This window comes from Mesoplodon bidens, assembly GCF_964165515.1.
Source record: "Mesoplodon bidens genome assembly, chromosome: 3".
Classification (NCBI taxonomy): domain Eukaryota; kingdom Metazoa; phylum Chordata; class Mammalia; order Artiodactyla; family Ziphiidae; genus Mesoplodon; species Mesoplodon bidens.
This window is the reverse complement of record NC_138178.1, coordinates 35,236,634-35,261,212: the sequence shown is the minus strand read 5'-3', so window position 1 is coordinate 35,261,212 and position 24,579 is coordinate 35,236,634. Positions and strand designations below refer to the sequence as shown.

The window sequence follows — 24,579 nt, the reverse complement described above, 5'->3', positions numbered from 1 at the left end:
CTTCCTAAGGTACAAGCCCCCAGTAGCTGCCCACTGACTTTGAGGGTAAAGATCCAGCACCGTAGTCCCTAATTCCTGGCCCCTCCTTCTCTCTATGGGTTGATCGCTCACCCCTTCCCACTTGAACTCTCTGCCTGGCCTCAATGAATTACTTACAGTCCCCAGGGGATGTTTTGCTTTGTGCTCTCTTTTTATTCTTTGTCTTTCTCCTTTTCCACCTTCTCCTGGCTAAGTCATCTCACGTTGCAGATCTCAGCTCAGATGTTTGGTCCTTTGGGAAGCTCTTGTTCTCTCCCCGGCTTAATCAGGTGCTCCTTCTGTGCTTCCTGTGCTGTGAGCATCACTGCTTCTCTTTTTCTATTGTTTGGCAGCAAGTGCTTTGGAGTAAGGAGGCATGTTTTGTTCACTTTTGCATGACTAGCGCAGCCTTTGTGCTCACAGATTATTATTGAACAGATGATTCTAGAGAAGAGACATTCTGTGTTGTGGGGATGCCAAAACATCTTTCCCAAATGCAGAACCTTAGAACCAAATACCTCCTTTGCTGAAATACATAATATGCCATTTCTTCTTGTGTTGCTGACCTTGAAGAAAGCTGTACAGAAAGTCCACTGGACAACATTGCTCTTCCACTTGACCTGGTTCAGTAGGGTAGCTAGTCATGGACGCAAATGTGGATCCTGAGCAATGAGTGGGAGAAATGTACAAAATACACATATCCTTAAATGTTTCTCCCTATGCAAAAACATAATTTTCTAAATGGTGTCTCCTGTTCTTCAACTCTGGTTTGATAGAGAAACTGTATAAATTTAAACTTAAATCCTATAGATGATCAAGAATTAAGCGTCTAGGGCTTCCCTGGTGGCGCAGTGGTTGAGAGTCCGCCTGCTGATGCAGGGGACACGGGTTCGTGCCCCAGTCCGGGAAGATCCCGCATGCCGCGGAGTGGCTGGGCCCGTGAGCCATGGCCGCTGGGCCTGTGCGTCCAGAGCCTGTGCCCCACAACGGGAGAGGCCACAATGGTGAGAGGCCCGCATACCGAAAAAAAAAAAAAAAGAATTAAGCGTCTAATATTCAGAAGGCTTTTCATAATCTCAGCTGTGCTGTATATATCTTGGACATCTGGAGTGGAGAGCCTGTTCGTTTAACACATGACTGACATATCTGTAAAAGGTCTTGTGGACTCAAAGGGCTTCTATAAATGTTTCGTCACCCATAAGTAGCCAGACTAAGCCTGGCTGTGCCCGTTTACAGCCACATATGTGGAGGCACAGAGGGATTCAGAGACTTGCCCAGAGTCAGAACATGTCAGAAGAGAGATGATTCTGACTTTTTGTCCCATGTACTCTTTTCACCCAATCATTATGGAGGTTAGAACCAGTGCTTCCCACTAAAAAGAATAGTCAAGTTACCCACATGCTTCAGGGGGACAATCTGTTTTCACATACACTTTCAATATCAAATATCTGTTTTCCAGGGGTTATGGTCATAAACTCCCTTGCTCTGTGTGGTTATCCCTTCTATAGTATTTCTGACATGGGATCCCTCTACTTGAACACAAACTGTGATGGGGAACTTACTACCACGCAAGGCACTGTATTCCACGAATGGACACCTCTAATATTTATAATTGTTTTACTTTGTTAAAGAGATCATATTTTAAAAAAGAAATTCCATCATTTCAGAGGTTGCCTGTGAGCATCTGTCCTCTGTATCACATTCATCGAGGGCATTTATTCAACTTGTTCTGTAATTGTTTGGGAACTTTATGGAAGATTCATAAGTATTCTAGAGGATACTAGAAATTCGTGTTTTTATAATCTACTTCTTAGTGAGGAGTTGACAATAGTACCAAAAGAAACATACTTTTTTGGGGTGTAGTTAATATGGCTGGAAATTATCTGGACATTAATGGAGCCTAAGTGAGGGGTCCTATAGGGAACCTTGGAAAATTAATCTGCATACTGATACTGCATCCTTATGTTCCATATAGACACTCATTCATTCTGTCTTCCATCTATCCATCCATCCATCCATCCATCTACCCATTCATTCATTCCACAAATATCCCTTGTAGACCGGCAGTGGAGGGAGCCTCTAATAGATGCTGAGTGCATGCAAAAGAAGTGTAAGGTGGGATCCTGCCCCCTAGAATTTATGCCAAGAAAAAGCAATGACTATTTTCACAGAAATGCTGAATATTTCTTTATGCTGTGTTTGAGCATCACAGTTCTCTGAAGGACCCCTTTGTCTCTTAGCACCACCTGAAAAAGCTGGAAGGCCGCCGCCTGGATTACGATTATAAAAAGAAGCGAGTAGGTAAGATACCAGATGAAGAAGTCAGACAAGCAGTAGAAAAATTTGAAGAGTCAAAGGAGTTGGCTGAAAGAAGCATGTTTAATTTTTTAGAAAATGATGTAAGTATTTAAACCAAACAGAAGACTTTAATGTGAATGAAAACATTGACTGTATGACTAGGGTCAGCATGTTGAGAAGCTCTGGAGCCTTAGTTGTTACAAAGTTTCCAGAATTTTCCATAACCATTATCTCCTGCCTAAGAAATAGCTTCAGATACCCAGCAAGTCCTGACTCAAATCTCAGATCTGGAGAAGTCCTGTTGATCCTGGAATTGCTTCAGAGATGTGCTCGGGTTGGCCCTGGGGAGGTGGGATTGTCTTAGGTGAAGTGCATCGTAGACCAGCCTTTGTATTTGAGGCCATAGCATTGGTGGTTTTGCAGGAGAATAGAAAGCCCAAGTCATGTGGTAATTTGCAGTTTTGCTAAGACTGTGAAGAGCGCTCAGTGAGGCAGATGTTTGAGGAGGAGCAGCTCTCTTGGCTAGTGGGAGAGCCTCACTCATCACCCAGCTCTCTGATGCCTTTACTTGTCATAGTGAACCTTTGGGATATAAAAGCATGACCTAAGTTTTTCAGCTGTACCATAGTGGTGCTTGTGAACTTGGGGATTGTGAAGGTCTTGACACATACCCCTCAGAAATGCTAACATCCTATTATACCGTGACTCCTGCCACCAGCTCTTATTTTATTTGTCCAAGTAAAGTTAGATTAAATGGAACTAAAGAGGATGGTAACCCCCAACTGGGCACCGTGAAGGCTGAAGGCCACCCTTCTTTGCCTTGGCAATGAGAAGTCATTTGGCATTTTTTACTGCCTGATGGGAAGAGCCCTTGGCCACCTGCCCCGTTCAGAGTTCCCACCCTAAGTCCAGCTTCTGTGATGCCACGAGCCACCTCAGCCCAGCATTAGCTTCGGACCTATTTGTTGGACTTTCAAACCTGTTGGAACAAGTCAGAGGGTTTATTTTTCTGTGTTCTACTTCTAGTAATTGATTAAAAGGTACCTTGAGGTCTTGCATCTTTCAAGTCTAGTCAAACCAAATGTACTGAGCACCTTTTATCTGCCATGGTGTTGTGGGGGAATTATGTCCACTGTTGACAAGACATTAACCCTGGAGGAAACAATGTGAAATCCCCATGTCCATTAAGCCTCAGTACCAAAAAGTGCATTCTATTATGTTTCTCCTTTAAATATCTTATCAGGTTTTTTTCTTTTACATCTTATGAGAAATGAGAAGAGGTATAACAGTTTTCCCTGTTTTTCTTTGTTGTTTGTTTTCCCTTAAAAAAAGAAATTTCCTTGAAATTATCCCCTAGCAATAGGCCATTTGGTTTGGTTTTGTCTTGGATTGCCATATTTGATTTTTTGAAGTGTGAGGTATCAGATGCATGTATTCCTTATCAGGCTGCGGCAAACATTGCCCTTCCAGTCCTGGGTACTTTAGAGGTAGATTTAAACTCTGAGGTTGAATCTCATGTGTCAGACGTGCTGTCTAACCCACGTGCTTTATTCATGACCTTTATTCATGCTCTGTGATGAGCTATTGCAAAGTACTCCATTAGGGAGGCCTGTCTCAGTTGCTCTGGTCTTGGCAGTTGACCCAAGAGACCTCAGTTTCCCTTCAGTATCAGTCAAAATCAGAAATGATCCCTTCCTTATAAGAACTCAGTCATTTGTCCATTTGTTGACAGTGTTCTGCTTGTCACAAATGAGTTAACCCCTGCCCACCCCACCCTGAGATAAGTAAGAGCTAGCTTATAACTCAAGCCCCACGGAGGTCCTGGTGTTGGCCCTGCAGAGGCATGAATTGCAGTGTTTCCCCTAAAGTTTCCTGGGGTGGGTGGGGGGTGCCTTCATTCAGCTCTGAGGAGCATGGGCTGCTCCCTCATTTTAGGGCCTGGGTCCACATCTTCACTGGCAGCCATGGAAACTGGCCATCGAGATGGGAGGAGATCAGAATAATGAAACGGTGGAGGACTTTCAAAGGCTGCCTTGGAAATAGGCTCCACCTCTTTCTCTTCCCACCTATCCTAGTGCCATTTTCAACTGTAGTGGTTACCCTACGTGCTGTGGTTGCTGATTCTCAAAATAATGGCAGTGCTAAGGAGACTGATGGTGGTGAGATGAGGATGACAGTGACGAAAGCTACCATTTACTGAGTGACTTATGATAGGGAGGCTGCTCTTACCTTTGCCCCTCCCAGGTTTATAGTTGAGGAGACTCACAAGTTATCATGGAAGCTCCAGAAGACTGCCTTCTTTCTCTTCTTGGGGTAACAGCAAGTAGACCTAGAAAAGGACAACCTTGTCTTTTCCCATGACAGTGTCTGGCCATATCCAGGTGGTCTGCAGTCCTGTTGATGAGGCAAGGTCTAGAAAATGTTCTCCAGTTCCCCTTGGATCTGACATGCTAATACTGAAACTGCCTGGTGCTTGGGGATAAATAGTGGGTGTGACTTATTGGGGGAAAGACAAAGAAGCAATACATGGTGGGATGAGGCATGCTTTGAACCCTCAGGCCTGTCCTTGGCCCTTCTCCAGCAACCAGGCCAGGCCCAGTGGCTCTGCAGCTCACAGAACCCTGACTTCCTGCTCCCTCTGGGTCAACCTCATGTCCATCCTTCATCACTCAGACTTTTGTATCCATGTCTGCTTTTTTCATGGTGAGGAAGCTCTGAATGAAGAGCTGTGCTTCAGGATGGCTGGTGATGGCTGAGTTTTCTTCCAGGAACTAAAGATGGCTGAGATCTGTCTAATTCCCAGATTAAACACAGTGGGTCTGCAGGCCCTGCCTTTGCCCAATGGATTGGACACTCTATCTGACATGGTACCTGCTAGAGACCAGGTATATGCCTGCTTCTTGAGGACAGACTCTGTCAAACACATGGCCTCAGGGACATGGTGGCAGGCAGCAGAGGCCCTGGCACTTTCTCCAAACACAAGTGGGACATGCTTCTCTTATTGTGGGTTACAGGTTTGAGGTATCCGTCAGAACTGATAATCCTTTTGGGTTCGGACTGATTGAGGTATTGACACAAAAACCAGATTGGAATCAAGGGGAAGCCCTTTTAACTGATGAGAATACCCAATGACTGTAAGATACCGGCCTCCTGGTCACCTGTGTTGGAGGGGTTGGCATGGCCAACCCACGTCCCGATTGCACTCTCTGCTCATTGCACCCTCATTGGCAAAAGCCTCCCCGGTGCAGAGCCAGCCTGACTCTCACACCCAGACACAGGCTGAGACCCATGGCCTCTGGCCATGCAGAGCAGAGAACCCATCCTACTAATGAATGAACATTTCTCGATCTCATCCACAGCGGGAGGAGTGAAGCTGGGCTGGGGAAAGGGCTTGCAAGTGTTCCCTCCAAAGAGAAAGTGAAAAGCAGAGTAGTGTGAAGGAAGGGAGACCATCTGAGGTGGCGTGTCTGAAGCTCTGGGGCCACCTGCCCAACTCTGTCTGGCACTAACAATGCAAATCCCAAAGTCTCGCTCTCCAGGGAACAGGCAGTATCTTCTCCAGCCCTCATGTCCTATAGCCCTGGCTAAGGCACGATAAAAGCTTCACCAGATACTGCCTACAAAATCTGTCTGCCAAAGATCTGTCTGATGTGAGGAGAACTCCAACTGGAACTAATAGGCTTGGTCTTTCCCGGGTCTCCAAATGCAGATCATGCAACTCTTCCTGGGATTTTCTGGAGGTTTCCAGGATGTGGTGGCTCATCTGTCCTCACATCTGCATTCTCCCAACTGAGAGACAAACAGGGCAGCCAAACAAGGATGACAAACCAGCCTCCTGCCTAGAGGACAGGACTGTCTGGAAAATTGAGTGGGCAGCTTGGGTCTGGGTCCACATTGGCCTCCAACTACTTACCCCAGACCTCGTCTAGATCTTAGAGCCACCTTCAGGGAGAGTGAGGTGTGCAGAGCAGAAAAGCTGCTTCACAAACAAACCCACTTTCTTCAAGAATACAGACCCCAGGGCCAGGCCCCTCTTGCCTTTCCAGCACAGGGTCCAGTCGCCCTGAGTGTCAGGGTCCCCTAATCTCATCAATCAGACGGATCACTCCTCCTCCTATCACGTGGAAAGAAGGAAGGGGTGGTGAGAAGGCCCTGAATTGTTTACTCCAACATTCATTCCTAAGGGAAAGTGGCATCTGTTTTCTACCTATTTTTGGCAGAGTTGGGGATGGGGTAATCAAAGAGAAGAGTCTCCTTTGGCGCCATGCTGTCGTCCTTGGGGGTCTTGTCAGTAAGTGCTGGATTGGAGCCCTTGAGCATCACATCACCTCTTGTCCGGAGCTGAGTAGCTTCCTATTCTACACGCAGATGCAAGCCAGGAGGTGTTTTGGTCCATGAGATTTTCCAGGAGCCCGGAGGGGCAGGTCTAGGGCTGACTCTTTCTGCTGTGCCAGGCTGGGATGAGGCACCCAGAGCAACCCTCCCCTAGGGGAGGGGGCCCTGTGCCCCCGACAGTTAGCTCTGAGGTGGGGGTACAGGATATTCAGCAGTTGGTTCCCCATCTCCACTGCCATTTCTTGGGAATGCTAAATCACCCCTAGGCCTGTTAACACTCTCCTCTTCTGTCTTCGCAGAGAAGTTTATTCTTCACGACACGACATAATGGAATGTAGGTCTTGGATGTTGGCAGGGGCCAGAAATATCACACAGAAGATGCCATTTCAGTCCGATGAGGCCAGGCACCTGCAATATCCTCTAAGCTCTCCTGATACAAATCCCCAGCCTGGGGACCCTCCCTCTGTCCATGGGCTCCCAGAACAAGTGGAATTACTAGATTCCAGATTCCTGGGTTCTTTCCATTGGTCTAGAGTGGTGTTTCCCAAAATTCATTCCATGGGATGTAGTGTGTGTTGCGTGAATGATGTCTTTATGGTCAAATAAGTTTGGGAAAGCCTGGGTTAACTAAAATGAAACAGGTTTGCTTTATCACAAGACTTTTCAGAGTCTTTATATGAATATATGAAAAATTAATCTCCGGGAGATTCCTAAAAGAGGATACACAAGGCAGTTTCTCAAACTTATTTGACAATAGAACTCTTCCACACCACTATTATTATTATTTTATTATTGACATATCAAGGGATTTGTGATATATCGAATAAGGCATTTAGGAAGTATCGGACTAGTAGAAAGAAAGCACTCCCGACAAAGAGGGAAAGACCTGAAATATGGTTGTGGTTTTGCCTCTGTTCAGCTATATGCCCCTAGAAAGTCACTTTCACCGTTACAGTGTCAGGCAAATGAAACCCTGCATGCAAGAAGTTCTTTAGAAGTATAAAGTGGAGAATAAGAGTGTAGAGGATTATTATCCATGTTATTAATTTAATATGAATTTAATGGCCTGACTCAAACTTTCTCAGAAACTCTAAATAAAGGCCTTTGCCTTATTGGAAAAGGCATCTGTTTATGACCAGACTGCAAAATTCCTGAGAAATTTTCCTCCAGCTTCTCTGAGGAATCCAAAAAGAGTGGAGTCTTTGATATGACAGAGCCAGAAATCAGTTGGATTATCACAATTCACATCGAAGGTGGCCTCCATTGGAAGTATGTCATTTCAGTTGTGAAAGGGGACAGCTTGCCAGGTCCCAGGAGATGCACATTTCTGCATTCATGCATGCTGTGTGTACTGTATATTCCAAGGATCTGGGCGGGGCATTACCTATTCACGTCAAGTTCTCTCTGTTCTCTCCGTGGTCTTCAGAGTGTGCCTCTGTGCCCAATTACCTGGCTACCGACCAGTCCCTTGGTAACTGATTGTTGGAGGGTCTGAGGAGATTTCACAGCCCTGCTCCTTCTCTGCCACCCCAATTTCCATATCCCTGTTGCAGAGAGTTGATCTTAGAGGGCCTTTACTATGTAGTCCTTTGAGCCATTCTTCCTTTGGTACAACCAAAGTTCCACAAGCCCCCTCAATGGCTGTTGGTCCACAGGCTCCCCCAGTGGCTCAGATCCCACCCAAGTGTCCCTGGACGCTTTCCACAGCTCTTGGGAACTTCTCCCGCTCTTAGTCTCTGCCCCCGTCCCCAGGGCTAAGGTACTTCCAACAGCCTCAGTGGGTTCATTAGCCCCATGAGTTTGGTTCCTATGAGTCTCAAGGTAACAACTCCCATCCCCCATAAACAGGGGTCCCTGACCAGAGCTAGTCCCATTGTTAGATTTTGCTTCATTTGGGAATAGGCCAAAGCAGCTCTGAAATGGCAGTGTCCTATTGCTGCTGAATCATCACAGATCTGTGGCTTAAAACAACACAAATCTATTATCTTAAAGACTGGAGGTTGGAAGTCCTAAAATCAAGGTATTGGCAGGGCTGAATTCCTTCTGGAGGCTGTAGGGAAGAACCCATTTATTTGTCTTTTCCAACTTCTAGAGGCCACCTGCATCCCTTGGTTCATAGCCTCTTCCTCCACTTCAAAGCCAGGAGTGAAGCATCTTCAAATCTCTCACTCTGGTTCTGCTTCCACTGACGCATCTCCTTTTCTTACTCTAACCCTCCTGCCTTCTTCTTAAAGGACCCTGGAATTATATTGGGCCCACCCAGATGATGCAGGTAATCTCCTAATCCCAGATCCTTTACATAAATCACATCTGCAAAGGCCCTCTTGCCATCTAGTAATATATTCACAGATTTGGAGAAATAGGACTTGGACGTGTTTGGGGGCCACTTTTCTGTCTTCCAAAAGCTCCTGGTTTCATGGTTCCATGTACCTCCCAGGTAGTGTCATAGTCCTCACCCCGCCCCTTTGTCAGCCAGCATTGCCTTTGTCTGGTCTCTGCCTCCTTCACCTCTAGCCCCATAGGGAAGTCTGTTTGCATCACAAGTTTCTCACCTGAGGCGTCTGAGCTGGGTGTGACCTTATCTGTAACAGCAAGTGCACTTTACTTTCAGAGACCGGAGCTAATTCTCTGGTAATTCTGTTCCACTGTGTGTGTCATGGGAACCCTTCCGGGGTGTGAGGTCACACTTTACTCTCAAGACGGCACCAGCCAAGTGGCAGCACAGGTCTCAGGTGGCAGTGGAATTAAGTTTTTCTTCTCATCCCAGGTGACGTTTCCTGCTTCAATAGATGAATTTGCCAAATTGAGTGGTGTGGCCAGTGGAAGAAATGTTTTACCTTCTGGACAGGTTTTGACTCTTGCCAGGCCTGGGTTTATTGCAACCTTGATTCTGCCGGTCCAGGTATTGAATTCTCATTGGGGTTTGGGAAGCAGAGGCTGCCTGCATACAGCTCACTGCTCATGGCCTGGGGACATCTGGAAGCTTCCATTTTTCTGGCAGGGAAAGGCAGATAATCCACTTGGGGCACCACATGGCTTCACTGTCAACAAGAGACTTATAGCTTCATAACCACCTCTTCAGCAGTTGCATTGAGCACCTACTATGTGCAGGCGATGTACAGCACTGCTGTTGTCTTCCAGGTTTTAAGGGACCCCAAGATCCATTTCCTTCCCAAAGTCAGCCATCCAGTGAATCCAAATGCCTCTCTGGAATACATAATCTAGTGTTTTAGCCACATCAGAGATGATAGCTGGTGATGCCCCCTCCCAACACCACGTGTGTTTCAAGGAATATTCATTCAACTACCTTTCACTGTTCCCTTAAAAATTATAAGATGTCAAGCATATTTCGAAGTGGGTACTAATATATAAATTAACTTTACTAAAGATAGAGAAGTGTGGTGCAGATTTTAACCAGCACACAGCTCTTACACTGTAAGGAATCCATAGCAGATTCTACTGTGATCCTGTTAGGCTGTGGTGCTGGACTTATTTAAAAGTATGTGTAAAAGCCAAAGAGGTGAAACTTAAGAAATCCTTAGGATTTTGTAGGGGCCAGGCTGTCTTTGTTTTGTTTATTGAGTTTTTGGAAATTTAAGGCTAGGCTTGTTGCTCTTCCAGCCACAGAGTGTGGTAAAGTAAATGTAATACAGTGGGATTTCATCGTGCAGACGCTGATCACAGTATGGCCCAAGTGGAAGTCCATGTATATCTTACATGAACATGAACCCGTGTTTAAAATGGTGTACATGGGCAAGGAAAATGAAAGTATAGACAGCTAAAACGCAGTCAATAATAGCAAATGAAAATAGCTTGGATCTTTGAAGGCAAAGGAGTCCATGATTGGTTTTGCAGGGTGAGGGTGTAAGGGTGAATAAACAGGCAGACTTTCCGCTAAGCTGATTAGCAAATGAAGTAAGGAGGTGATGCATAGACTATGGGGAAGCTTAGGAAAGAGGGGGATTGATTTTGATTTGTGCCTTTGTCTGGTTCTGGAGTTCACGGGATTCACGCTGCCTCCCACCCCCTCCCCGTCCCATCACCTCAACCCAGTGGTCCTGCCTCTGAAGCTTGTGGAAATCAGTTTAATGAATCATTCTTTTCTGTAGCGGCCCTGCAAACATGTAGGGAAGCAGGGAATGGAGCTCCAGTGCCCTACTGGAGATGGCTCTTCCTCAAATTATGCATCCCCAGGCCTTCCAGGCTTTTTTATGTAACATAACTTTTTCATTTTATTTTTTTACATCCACTGTAATTTGGTCACTAATTTCATGAATGTCTTGGTTCATGGGAAAGAGAGCTGTCAGAGTCTTTCTAGTTTATTCCTTTGGGCTGTTTTCTTCAGGGAAATGATTTTGTGCTGATAGCAACAAAAACATATAGGGGGCAACAAAAACATATAGGGGGCTGGCAAGTCTTGGCCTGGTGTGTGCCCTGCTTCCTGGCTTCCCTTCTTATCCGAGAACAGCTTAATTTACTTAATTTCTTGATGTGACTTAGCTAGAAAGTGCCCGTAGAGACACTTCGCTAAGGAAGCAGTTCATTTACTAAACCTTGGCTTCAGTTGTAACTGGAAAAGCTTTATGTCTCCGTTTTCAGATCCATGAACTTTATAGCGTAAACATCTCCTGAGAAGATCATCTAATTGGAAAAGTAGACTTTTTTTATTGAGTTAAATCAACTTCATAATCACAAATAAATTTGAACATGTTTTTCCAGCATTTATAGCTCTATACCATGATCTATGTGATCATTACTTTGTGATGAAATGACATGAAATAGACCAGAGCCCAGGCAGACAGGACGCTTCCCTGCAAAGCTGGGTCTTTGTTGCTGGTCTCTTCTCTTTCTGAACATTACACAGGCGCTGGCCTCCATGGAGTAATTTTCCACTTCTGCTGCAGGTAGAACAAGTCAGCCAGTTGGCCGTGTTTATAGAGGCAGCTTTAGACTATCACAAACAGTCCACAGAGATTCTGCAGGAGCTACAGAGCAAGCTACAGATGCGGTAAGAACCTTCACATTCATTATAAGCTTAGGGCTGCAGAGTTAAAATCAATCGAAATCAGTCTCTCTCTCTTTCTCTCCATCTTCCCCTTCCCACTGCCCCATTCTGTTTTGAATTTTCTTTAGCTGGCTTTCATGGTTGGGTGTGGGATAGCACTGAGATAATAAATACATGGCTTTGGCCAATAGGACAGAACTGGGAAAAGGGATCTGGCAGCTTTTCTCCTTTTTCTTTTCACTCAAGCCCTTACTCATGACCTGTGTTTAGGGCAACCAAAGTTGCTCACTTGCCTTCGAATTCAGCCCTTACAGAGCTGTCCTGGCTTCACTGCTGACTTGATGAGAGTTTAGCTGAGGGTGGGATGGCATATACTCCCTCCCCAACATCTAGGGATGTGGAGAGGAGTGAGATGATATTCAAAAATGTCTCAAAAAAGATGTGTTTTTACTTCACGAGCACAAATACCAGCCCGTGTTCATAACATTGACTCTGAAAGATATTGAAAGAGTCAAAAATACCCTCTGAATGGTCAAAGAAACATTGCTGGGTTCCCTGTGACTTTACTGATAAGTGTATCCTCTACTTTTCTGAAAATTAGTGATATATGTAGTGTTCATGGTAAACCTATTAATTAAAATACTGGGTTAAAAAACTACCCTAATTTTTGACCAGGTTTGATAACAGAAAATTGTTTTACACAGGATGATTATAGTGAATAAATCTGGAGGGATTTTTGTTTAAATCAATGCAGTAATTATAGAGGGAAGACAAAAGGTGTGTACAGTCTCTGAACTATCCACTTTTGTAGGCAGGTAGTTCATCTACTGCTCACATGAGCATCTTTTCTTAATTCTATCTTTATATGAGGAAAAAGAGAAGGAAGCTAACGTTGTTGAGTGCCCAGTTCATCCCTGGTACTTGCTAGATGCCTCAGAGACTTTATGAGAGACAAATACTTTACAAATATAGGCATACCTAGGAGAGATTGGGAATTTGGTTCCAGACTACCACAGTAAAGCAAATATTGCAATAAAGTGAGTCACACAGAGTTTTTGGTTTCCTAGTGCATATAAAAGTTATGTTTACACTAAACTGTAGTCTGGTAAGTGTGCAATAGCATTGTGTCTAAAAAAAACGCAATGTATATACCCTAATTTAAAAATACTTTATTGCTAAAAAAAAGCTAACCATCACCTGAGCCTTCAGCAAGTCCTAATCTTTTTTGCTGGTGGAGGGTCTTGCTTCAATGTTAATGGCTGCTGACTGGTCAGGGTGGTGGCTGCTGAAGGCTGGGAGGCTGTGACAACTTCTAAAAGAAGACAACAGTGAAGTTTGCTGCATTGATTGACTCTCCCTTTCACAAATGTTTTCTCTGTAGCAGGCAATGCTATTGGATAGCATTTTACCCACAGTAGAACTTTTTTCAAAATTGGAGTCAATCCTCTCAAGCCCTGCTGCTGCTTTATCAACTAAGTTTTATAATATTCTAAATCCTTTGTTGCCGTTCCAACAATCTTCACAGCATCTTCACCAGGAGTAGATTCCATCTCAAGAAACCACTTTCTTTGCTCATCCATAAGAAGCAACTCCTCATCTGTTAAAATTTTATCATGAGATTGCAGCAATTCAGTCACATCTTCAGGTTCCACTTCTAATTCTAGTTCTCTTGCTATTTCCACCACATCTGCAGTTACTTCCTCCACTGATGTCTTGAATCCCTCAAAGTCATACATGAGGGTTGGAATTCTTCTTCCAAACTCCTGATAATGTAGATATTCTGACCTCTTCCCATAAACATAAATGTCCTTAATGGCATTTAGACTGATGAGTCCTTTCCAGAAGGCTTTCAGCTTACTTTGCCCAGATCCATAAGAGGAACCACTGTCTATGGCAGCTAGAGCCTTATAAAATGTATTTCTTCGAGAATAAGATTTGAAAGTCGACACCACTCCTTGATCCATGGGCTGCAGAATGGATGTTGAGTTAGGAGGCATGAAACAACACTGATCTCATTGTACATCTCCATCAGAGCTCTTGGATGACCAGGTGCATTGTCAATGAGCAGTAATATTTTGAAAGGAATCTTTTTTTCTGAGCAGTAGGTCTCAGCAGTGGCCTTAAAATATTCAGTCAACCATGCTGTGAACAGATGTGTTATCATCCAGGCTTTGCTATTCCATTTCTGGAGCACAGGCAGAGTAGATTCAGCATAATTCTTAAGGGCCCTAGGATTTTCAGAATGGTAAATGGGCATTGGCTTCAACTGAAAGTCACCAGCTGCATTAGCCTCTAACAAGAGAGTCAGCCTGTCCTTTGAAGCTTTGAAACCAGACATTGACTTCTCCTCTCTAGCTATGCAAGTCCTAGATGGCATCTTCCAATAGAAGGCTGTTTCATCTACATTGAAAGTCGGTTGTTTAGTGTAACCACCTTCATTAATGATCTTAGCTTGATCTTCTGGATAACTTGCTACAGCTCCTACATCAGCACCTTGCACTTTTATGTTATGGAGACGACTTTTTTCCTTAAACCTCCTGAACCAACAGCTGCTAGCTTCAAACTTTTCTTCTGCAGCTTCCTCACCTCTCTCAGACTTTGCTGAATTGAAGAGAGTTAAGGCCTTGCTCTGGATTAGGCTTTGGTTTAAGGGAATGTTGTAGCTGGTTTGATCTTCTACCCAGATCACTACAACTTTCTCCATATCAGCAATAAGCCTGTTTCACCTTCTTACCATTTGTGTGTTCATTGGAATAGCAATTTTAATTTCCTTCAAGAACATTGCCTTTGCATTCACAACTTGGCTGTTTGGTGCAAGAAGCCTAACTTTTGGCCTGTCTTGGCTTTGGACATCCCTTCCTCACTCAGCGTAGTCATTTCTAGCTTTTGATTTAAAGTGAGCAATATGAGACCGTTTCACTTGAAGACTTAGAGGCCATTATAGGGTTATTAATTGGCCTAATTTCTATTTTGTTGTGTCTTAGGGAATAGGGAGGCCTGAGGAGAGAGAGAGAGAGATGGGGGAACAGCTGGAGGTGGTAGCTGCAGCAGTCAGAACACACACATTTATCAGTTAAGATTGCCGTCTTACATGGCGCAGTTTGTGGGGCCCATAATAATTACAAGAGTAACATCAAAAATCACTGATCACAGATCACCACAACAAATATAATAATAAAGAAAAAGTTTGAAATATTTTGAGAATTACCAAAATGTGACAGAGATGCAAAGTGAGCAAATGCTTTTGGAAGAATGGCACCTATAGTACACAGGATTGCCACAAACCTTCAATTTATAAAAAACGCAATATCTGTGAAGTGCAATAAAATGAGGTATATCTGCATATAGTTGAAAAACTACATTTGGGATATCAAAGCTATCACTTTGGGCTACTCACGAATCAGTGTGTAAAAATCACCCCCTTCACGACCATCACCGAGGACCTAAATTTGTAGGCTTATCACAGCAGAGCAAACATAGGCTTGGAGGCTTTGCTTTCTTCATCAGCTGTCTGACTGACCTTCAAATCTGTATTACAGAATATCGGCTGCATCCAACGTCCCCAAACGAGAATACAAGCCACGGCCCATAAAAAGGAGTCCTAGTGAGCTCAATGGGGTATCCACCACCTCTTCAGCAAAGACAACAGGTGAGATGACCATTCTGTGGGTGCTGTGTGCCCTTCAGTACAGCTCTGCTGGAAGCGTTTGCTTACTGCTTATTGCTGTATTCTGTGTGATTACCTTGAGACCTCAGATTTCTCTCTCAGGTTATTTGGTGAATTCCCTTTTCCCTCTAGTAATGCCCCTTTTCCTACTTCCTTGTTTCGAGTACTTATATCAAGGAAGAATTCCATCACTTCACTTATTGCCTTCTAATGTGTCAAACCTTGGCCATAGAAACATCATGCTACATTATCCTTTATATTTACATTTTTAACACTTTCCAAATATTTTACTAATTTTAAAAAAGTTTGAATTAGCATATGTTGAGCACCTGCTATATAGCAGGCACTGCCTTAAGTGCTGCATCATTATTTTTTAATTAGACAAATGGCACAAATATATTCCTAAATAAAACGGTCAAACTGAGAAAAATAAAATTCAAGTGGTATAAATCATGCTCTAGTTTCCTATGATCACCCACTCCATCCCAAGCCCCTCTCTAAGAGTAGCCATAGGGCCTCCCTGGTGGCACAGTAGTTGAGAGTCCGCCTGCCGATGCAGGGGACACGGGTTCGTGCCCCGGTCTGGGAGGATCCCACATGCCGCGGAGCGGCTGGGCCCGTGAGCCATGGCCGCTGAGCCTGCGTGTCCGGAGCCTGTGCTCCGCAACGGGAGGGGCCACAACAGGGGGAGGCCCGCGTACCATAAAAAAAAAAAAAAAAAAGAGTAGCCATTGTGAAAAATTTGGTATGAACACTGTCATATCTATTTATGTGCACACATTTGATAGATACACGATATACACACCGTTTGAGATTTTTTGCTGATTTTTAAATACAAGATCATACTAGATATATTGTTCTGTGGTTAGCTTTTATAAATGTATCACTATTTCTTGGAGTTATTTCCATGTCATGCATATAGATCTATCCCACTATTTTAAAATAATTTTTATTGGAGTATAGTTGATTTACAATGTTGTGTGAGTTTCAGGTGTATAGCAGAGTGATTCAGTTATACATATATATACATTCACTGTTTTTTAGATTCTTTTCCCATATAGGTCATTACAGTGTATTGAGTAGAGTTCCCTGTGCTATACAGTAGATCCTTGTTCGTTATCTGTTTTATATATAGTAGTGTGTATATGTCAATCCCAATCTCCCATTTTATCCCTCCCCCGCCTTCTTCCCACTGGTAACCATAAGTTTGTTTTCTACATCTGTGACTCTATTTCTATTCTGTAAAAAGTTCATTTGTACCATTTTTTTTAGGTTCCACATATACGTGGTATCATATGATACTTGTCTTTGTCTGACTTACTTCACTCAGTATGACAATCTCTAGGTCCATCCATGTTGCTGCAAATGACATTATTTCATTCTTTTTCATGGCTGACTAATATTCCATTGTATATATGTTAGCCCACTAGTTTTTAATGGCTTCATAGTTTTCCATTATATATACCATTTCACCATTAATGGACATTAAGGTTGTTTCCAGTTATTTGCTAAAAAGAATGTCCTTTATCTGCCTCCACATGCTGATGGGCAAGTCTTTCTTGGAAATGAAATTACTGAGTTAGAGTGAATGCATTTAAGTGATCATAGATATTTCCAAATTACCTGCTAAAATGGGTACACTACCATGAATGGAGCAATACATGCTTCCCCATACCTGTGTCATTAGACTTCAATTTTTGCCAAGCATTAATGGATAAACAATGATTCTTGGTTCTGTGCATAACTGTTAATTTGAGATTCCATGTCAGTTTGCCTATAGTGCTATTACTGCTGCCTATTTTCCATGGTTTTGAGGGATTAGGGATGCTCCACTGGCTGAGGTGCACTGGTTTCTAGTTGTCTGGCTGGTTACATTCCTCATGGCACTGTTTCAGGTCCCTGCACTCAATACTCCTTCCTGGAGGCAGACGCCTGGGCTCCCAGGTACTTGGTACAAAGCCAGGATAGGAGGACTTACCAAACTGCTCTTTTCCCAGAATGCCAACCAGTCATCCAGCTCCCAATACCGCTTACTCTGAGTTTTGGGCATCCTCCAAATCCACTTTTGTTGCATCTCTCTTTGGGAACCATTTTGAGCTTCATTTCCTCCATCTGCTGCTTTCCATCTTTCAGATATTCCTTATATTCCTCATAATTTATGGTCTACCAACAGTGTTCATTCTTGTTCATTCATTGTTTGGAATTAAAGACATACCTATTTTATAATCATTAGTGATTCGATACATGAAAGGAAGGCTGCGATCTTGCACTCAGTCTGCTGGATTAATGCAAACTTCAAGTCATTCAGTGTCATACGTCCCACTGGCTGCATCTCTCTGCTGTTTGTTACCCAAGATGGCTTTAGGTGCTAAATGGATATAGAGCTAGAGAACCTTGAATCACATCATGAGAAAATTATTCTTTTTTTCAATTCTCTTTTAGTTATTCTGATTTCAAGGAGATAAAGCTACAGCTTTGTGCTGGAATATTTTTAGTGTCCAGTTTTAACAGAGAAGATAGGCCTCAGGCTAAAAGTCTTCTGCAGGCAAAAGTACCTACCTTGAATTTAAAAAAATTGTCTATTTTTCATCATAATTATGCTCACGGTTACAGTCTCTTTATAGCATGTAGTACTGCTTTTCAATTTACATTTTGATGTAAAGTTTTATTCAAAGTTATTTGAATAAAATTGATTTCATTAAAATATTATCAAGAGGATACTCAGATACAGTTCTCTGGGAAGTTCTTTTGTATTGTATTAGGGTAACACTAGTTTCTATTTAAAAAAGAAGAGACACCCAAAGTACAATGAATGCTCAACAAAAGAAGATTTTCTCACTCATGCAACAATCCAGGGAGGATATTCCAAGAGGATGGGTGGTTCTCATCCGTGGAGTCACTCAGGAGACACAGCTGATGGTAGCTCTGCCATCTTCATCATCCTGTGGCTTCCAAGTTGTGCTAGTTGTTGCCACTCCAGCCAGAAGGAAGGGGAGAAAGAACAGAAGGCGAGGCTAGACATTTCCTCTTAAGCCAGGCAGGAATGACACACTCACATTCCAGGGATGAGAACTCAGATCCAATGACCACAGGTCGTGGCAAAGCAAGTTGGGAAGTGCAGTCTCTAGCTGGGCAGCCATACCTAGTTACATCGGGAAATACAAAGCAGGCACTAGTCTATAAAAATGATGGAATTCTGCTGGACAGGAATGGCAAGGACTATGTCAGTGAAAGAAGATTAGACCCTGGTTCTGCTCCCTTGGAAGGTGGCAGGAGGAATCGCTCCTGTCCTTTATCCCGTAGGTACTTAGATTTGCCTTCTCAGAAGTCCTTCATGGCTTCCATATCTTCACTTCACATCTGAAGTGGCCTTTGGAAACCTGCCTCCTGTGAGAATTGTGCTTACTGCTGCTTGGGGGCCTTGAGGTTCTTCAAGTTTCAATAGACGCAGATGTTTTCAGGTTAGACCCGCACTTCCTTTCACAATTCAGTGCCTCCAAAAACGGAATGGCTTCTGATCTGTATCTCCCAGGCAGTTCCATGTGCGGGTAATCACATCCACGTTTCTTTCTTAGATATAGCTCTTAAGACTGCCTTACTTCTTTCCTTTCTTGTCTAACCTTTCTTAGCTTATTGAGGCTACCTTGAGGCCATCTGAAACAGCAGACTTGAGTGAGAAGGCAATACTTTTAGATTAATCTTTGCTGTGGAACTAGGTGCCTTCACTGGGTTGAGAGAAGTCTCTGAGAATGATTTGGAGCACAACCTGCTTATCTTCTGTTCCTTGGGGTACAGAAGCTTTTCTAATATGCTGGGACCCAACGTCTTGATTTTTCTCTCTTCTCTTTTATCTTTGCTTGCAAACTGTGCAGTTCTTCTCCTTCTTATAATAATTTGCTAGATGTACCAAGGCTGGGAGGTAACATCCACTAATATTCTGTTTTCTCCAGTTCCTTCCTTTAGAGTTCCTGGTATGTGGTATGCTTTGAAAGTTATCATAGGCAAAAGTTTTACCATATGTTTTTCCACACCCTAACAAGGGTCACCGGCTTTCACACCGATTATATCTGTTTCTTCTTCATCACTACCTGGCCACTGAGTCAGAGCCACTAATTTTAGCTTTTATCATGACAATACCCCACTTCTGGTACCAGTTTTTGCATGGTAGTTAGGGTAATAGTAGTTACTGTCATACAGAAACTCAAGAGAGCAATGGTTCAAACAAGATAGAAATTAAGAATGGAAGTCCAGGGCTAGAGCTTTCCTCTTAGGGAAATGAGCCAAAGGTGGTTCACATCACTTCCACTGCCATCCCACTGGGGAGAGCTTAGTCACAGGACAACTAGCTGCAAAGGTTGCGGGGGAGGTTAGCTGGAGAGCCACATCCTAACATTATATTACTGTGAAGAAGGAAAGAGAGGGTTTTGATGGCCAGCTTGCAGTTTCTAGCACGAACATCTACTACAAATATGTTGTGGAAGAAAATGTCTGACCCCACATAATTCATTTCTGTTATAATGTGGTACCATGTACAGGCAGTACGGGAACGTACATTAGGATAATCTCAGGGTTAGCAAGCTCTTTTTGTACTGGGACAGGTCGTAAATATTGGGTTGGCCAAAAAGTTCGTTCGGGTTTTCTTACGAAAAACACGAACGAACTTTTTGGCCAGCCCAATAGTTTCCACTTCGTGGGCTATATGGTCTCTGTTGCAACTACTCAACTCTGTTCTGGTGTGAAAGCAGCCGTAGACAATATGAAAATGGATGGGCATGGCTGTGTTCCATTAAAACATTACTTGGCCCGAAGGCCATAGTCTGCCAACCCCTGGGGTGACTCATTGGGAAATCAACTTAGCAGTATCTATCAAAATTAAGAAAAATGTTTATATACTCTCCGTGGCTTCATTCCTGGAAATGTATCCTAAAGAAATAATTTAAGCAAAAGCATATTCCTCTATCTATTACAGCACTATATAGAGGAAGAAAAAGTTATGTGGGAACAGCCTAATGACCAATATTTATTTATATATATTTGTCAATAGTAGGATAATGGTTAAGTAGGCAGTGGTATATCAAATGGGGTAGTATGCAGCTATTCAAACTTACTAACATGGAAATTATGTAGCAACATAAAAATGTTTCTGGTTTGATATTAAGTTGAAAAGAAAGACACAGAGTTATAAGTGTTCTATGATTACAACTTTGTAAATCAATATCTGCATGTAGACCAGGCTAAATGGTAGGATTATGGGCAATATTTTCTTGTTTTCAAGATATTCTCTAAACTGTATTTCAGTAAGAATATTTGAGTAAACAGAAATGTATTTCATAATGAGAAAATTGATGGCTTTTGAAGAATAGGTGTACTTCCTTCTTTAAAGAAAATTGTGTACCCCATTATAGTCTCTATTCTCCCTGCCCCCAGGAAGCTCAATGCCAGATGTGAAGTTCAAGCACAGCAGTCATTAAAATGACCACAGCTAGTGCATGTGCTCCTCCTCCCCTTTGTCGAGGGCGACCATGCATCCTAGTTTGCTTGGGACAGTCCCAGTGTATGTCTGTTGCTCTAGTATCATTTTTAATAGTCCCCTCCCACCTTTACTCACGGGTTCTCGTGTTTGGATGAAAATATGTTGTTTCCCTACTTTAGATGGCTTTACTTTTCTATTTCTGGTTTGTAAAACCTCTATTCTGAATACATATGTCATTGTAATCCATTTCAAAATTTCTGTTTAGAAAGAAGCTGAATATAAACAAACTAACTAAAAACTTTGAAAATGAGTCCCAACTCCAGCCCACCTCCCTCCCTGTATTATATCTGAATGAAGCAGAATCAGCAGACCCCAGGACCCCAGGACTCAATCCCTACCCCACCTTCTCTGCCCTTACAGCCTGCATCCAAACAGGGGGGTAGTTCTTGGAGATGAGGCCTCCAGTCAAGCTCCCAAGATACCATGCTCTCATTTGCTATGGGAGAGAACTCAGTTTTCCTTTGATGAAGGTGTTTTCATCTACCTATACTGAATTTGACCTCGCAGACTGGCATAAAATAAAAATGAAAAAGCCTTTTAATTAAAGTAACATTTAAGGGCATAAGGACATAGCACTTGAGTACCAAAAATAAGCCAGGTATTATTATTTGATGCTTTATATACATAACTCATTTCATCCTCGTAACAATATTGCGAGGAAGTGATAAAAAATAAAGCAGTAATAAATAATAATTTAACAATATAGCAGTTACACGTATTGAGTCCTTACTAGGGGTCAGGTCATGTATTAAATACTTCAGACACATTTCTAGTACCATATTATGCCCATTTTACAGATGAGTAAGTGGAGGCTCAGAGAGGTTAAGTGAGATTTCCCTGAGGTCACAGAGTCTGGGCACTTCACCTTATAGATTTTTTATTTTATATCTTTAAGAAAGAATACTGGGGAATGTTAGCGAATGTTCAAGAGCATCGGGAATGATTTCTTTCCAAGATTCTTGATCAGAGGGAATCGGGCCAGCAAGTGGTTGCAAAGGGAGTCTGTTGTATGCATCTGACTTGGAAGAAGAAAACACTGATAGGACAGTGAGTTCCTTGGCTTCCTCATCCAGACTGTGTGTGTCAGTGCTTATGTCCCCTCCTTCTTGGCCAGTAGCTCAGTCCCTAGGCAGATTAAGTTGTTAGAAGGGTGATGGTCAGCCAGAGATCACAGATGTGCCAAAGATGGCTTTTAAGAAGGCTCAGTGTCCACAACTGGATTCTCCATTGCAGCAAACTCCATGACATGCCTCTGCCTTTTCTAGGCTGCCTCTAGAAAGTTCCCTTGGTGGTAGCGTTCGTCCCCATTTCCAGCATTGGGCTTCGTTGATTTGTGGGGAGAATTTGCAAGTGTGAAGAGATCTTGTACTGTTTGTTTCTAAGGCACAGTTTCAGAAGAAAATGGCATTTTTATAGCCTGCATTAATGGGAAATTACCTTCCATTAGGATTCTGAATGATTTGCACATAGTGTTTATAAAGTGAAGGAAAAATGTGAAGCATTTTCACTAACAATTTAAAGCAAAGCTCACAGGACTCTGCCAGAAGTGAATTCCAAGAACATTTTCTTCATCATTTCTTCTTTCTAAAGAAAAAAAAAAGGGAGATGAAAGGACATAGATCAATTAGGCAGAATCCATTTTGGGACTGAGATGGAATCTTTGATAATATCATTTCTAGGTACTTAGGAGAATGAATAAAGTGAGCCAGAAATGGAGAAGGGGCGGGGGGTGGTGGAAATCACATCTTGAAATGATGGATTGCAGACAAAAATCCAAGTTTAGGCCCTGGCTAGGAGAAACCACCGCCTGTCCAAGCCCCTGAGTGTGGGGTCATGACGGCTCAGCAGCGTGTGCTGCCTCTGTGTCCCCAAAGAGAAAGGGAGGCCAAGAAAAGTCTTCGTGCTAAAACGCGTGCCTGGGTCGTTCCCAGAAAACCCTTGGTTTTGAGGAAAATAGTATAGGAGCTTGTGACCTATGCTCAAGTATCTTCCCTACCCTGGGTAAGTTATCACTTGCTGAATTCTAAATGTAAAGACTAGAAGACAGGGTATCTTTTACATTTTTTTAATCAACTCATTTCTTTGTGAAGTTTTTCATTTTCACTGCTGTTCTTAAAGAGGGCACCGCTTTATATAATCACAACTGAGGATTGATATGGACCAAACTGAGATGGACGTTAAGAATGTGGAAGGCTGAGATGAGTGAACAAATGTGGTTTCCAAATGTGTGCTACAGGCATGTCAGAGCGAGGCAAAATAAATCTCTCAAATGGCTTATATTAAGACATTCTAACTCCCTGTAGGTACAAAGAGACTTTTATAAATTCCTTCACACTTCTAAGGGGGCTTGGATATAATGTTTAGAGCCTAAGTCGTTCCCCTCATCAGAGTGAAATCTCTAGGATTACATTAGAAAATAAACATTTATTCGAAAGTAAAGTGTGAAGTGTGAAACTTAAAGAAGATGAGCACTCTGCAAATAGAAATAGATGTATTTTTAACCTAAATTTCCAAAGAGGAGATTAAAATTTCACACAGCAGTGACAATGGTGATTGCTCAGTCAGCAGCTTATTTTTCATTTTTTGTCTTCTGTTTTTTCCAATTTTTTCTTGTTTTTTTTTTCCCCTGCCACCAGCCCTCCCCCAACATCCATTTCTGTATATTATCAGTAGTGGTTCAGAGTCAGAGTTATAGACAAAGAGAAATAAGCAAAAAACAGGAGTCCCATGTTGGAATTCAGACTCTGGCACTTATTCGCTGTGTGACTTTGGGAAGAGTTTCTTAACATCTCTGGACTGATTTCTACTAAATGAAGTGATTGGACTTAATACATTCCAAGTTTCTTTGCCAGCTCTAAATTCTGTGGCTGCAATATTTATCTTTTCTGAGTACTCAGCATTCTTAAAAATTTGAAAAGTGCAGATTGAACATTTTTATATTTTCTGTATTTTAAAAAATATTATTAAAAATTAAAATGTGAACTATGATTATTATTGTTGATCAGTAGCCATTGATGTGTGAAAGGGGAAGAGTCCTTGTTTTATTTTTCATCTCAAGGAAGCTTTAGAGAGAAAGGTTTTCTTGCTGCAGGGAATGGTTTCCTGTAACTCTTCTAAATAGTCTGTAAAAAGAGTTTTTGAAAAGGCTGTAGGACATAATTTCTAACTTAGTTGTAGGAATTTTAATACTTCTTGGCTGAAATGGTTATATTGTCTCAAATGCGTATTTTAAAATCTCAGTATATATTCTACAATGGTATGCTTGGTCTTTAAGCTAAAATTTAAAATACCATTATCTAAATAGTAATATATGTACTTACGTTTTAAAAAATAGCCAGTAGAAGTCAGTTTCCAGGGATTACAAACAGGGCAGCCATGCACCACAATTCCAGAGGACTTTTCGTTTGAATCCTGGACTTGTTTGTGATACCTCCTGGACTTGTCGAGTGGGTGTGGCCTCAGGTGCAAACCCTAATGCCAGATCATGGGAATGAGAGACATAGGAAAGTGTAAGAAAACAGTGCCAGGCCAGTGAAAGATGTCTGACAACAGACCTCCAAGTCAGGAGCACCACAGGCAGAGGAGTCTGTAGCCACCTGGAGAACACTTGCCCTGTCCAAATAGCAGCTGCTTGTTGCCTGAGAATGTGGACCTAGGATAGCCAGCCTTTATGATTTTCCAAGAGAAGCCAGAAATCATATATTTATGTGCAATCTCCTTATT

At 42.6% G+C, this 24,579-nt stretch overlaps 1 protein-coding gene across 1 annotated transcript in view; it reads left to right on the top strand.

Annotated features, from left to right (window-relative positions):
* The window catches only part of SH3GL3 (SH3 domain containing GRB2 like 3, endophilin A3), a gene marked incomplete at its 5' end in the record, with an annotated part of 149,625 nt that overhangs the window by 111,870 nt on the left and 13,176 nt on the right, over window positions 1-24,579 (top strand). Inside the window, 3 exons of the mRNA XM_081230120.1 lie at window positions 2,259-2,417; window positions 11,556-11,659; window positions 15,196-15,305. Of these exons, the coding sequence (XP_081086246.1) occupies window positions 2,259-2,417; window positions 11,556-11,659; window positions 15,196-15,305 (373 nt within the window). The remainder of the gene's footprint in view (window positions 1-2,258; window positions 2,418-11,555; window positions 11,660-15,195; window positions 15,306-24,579) is intronic.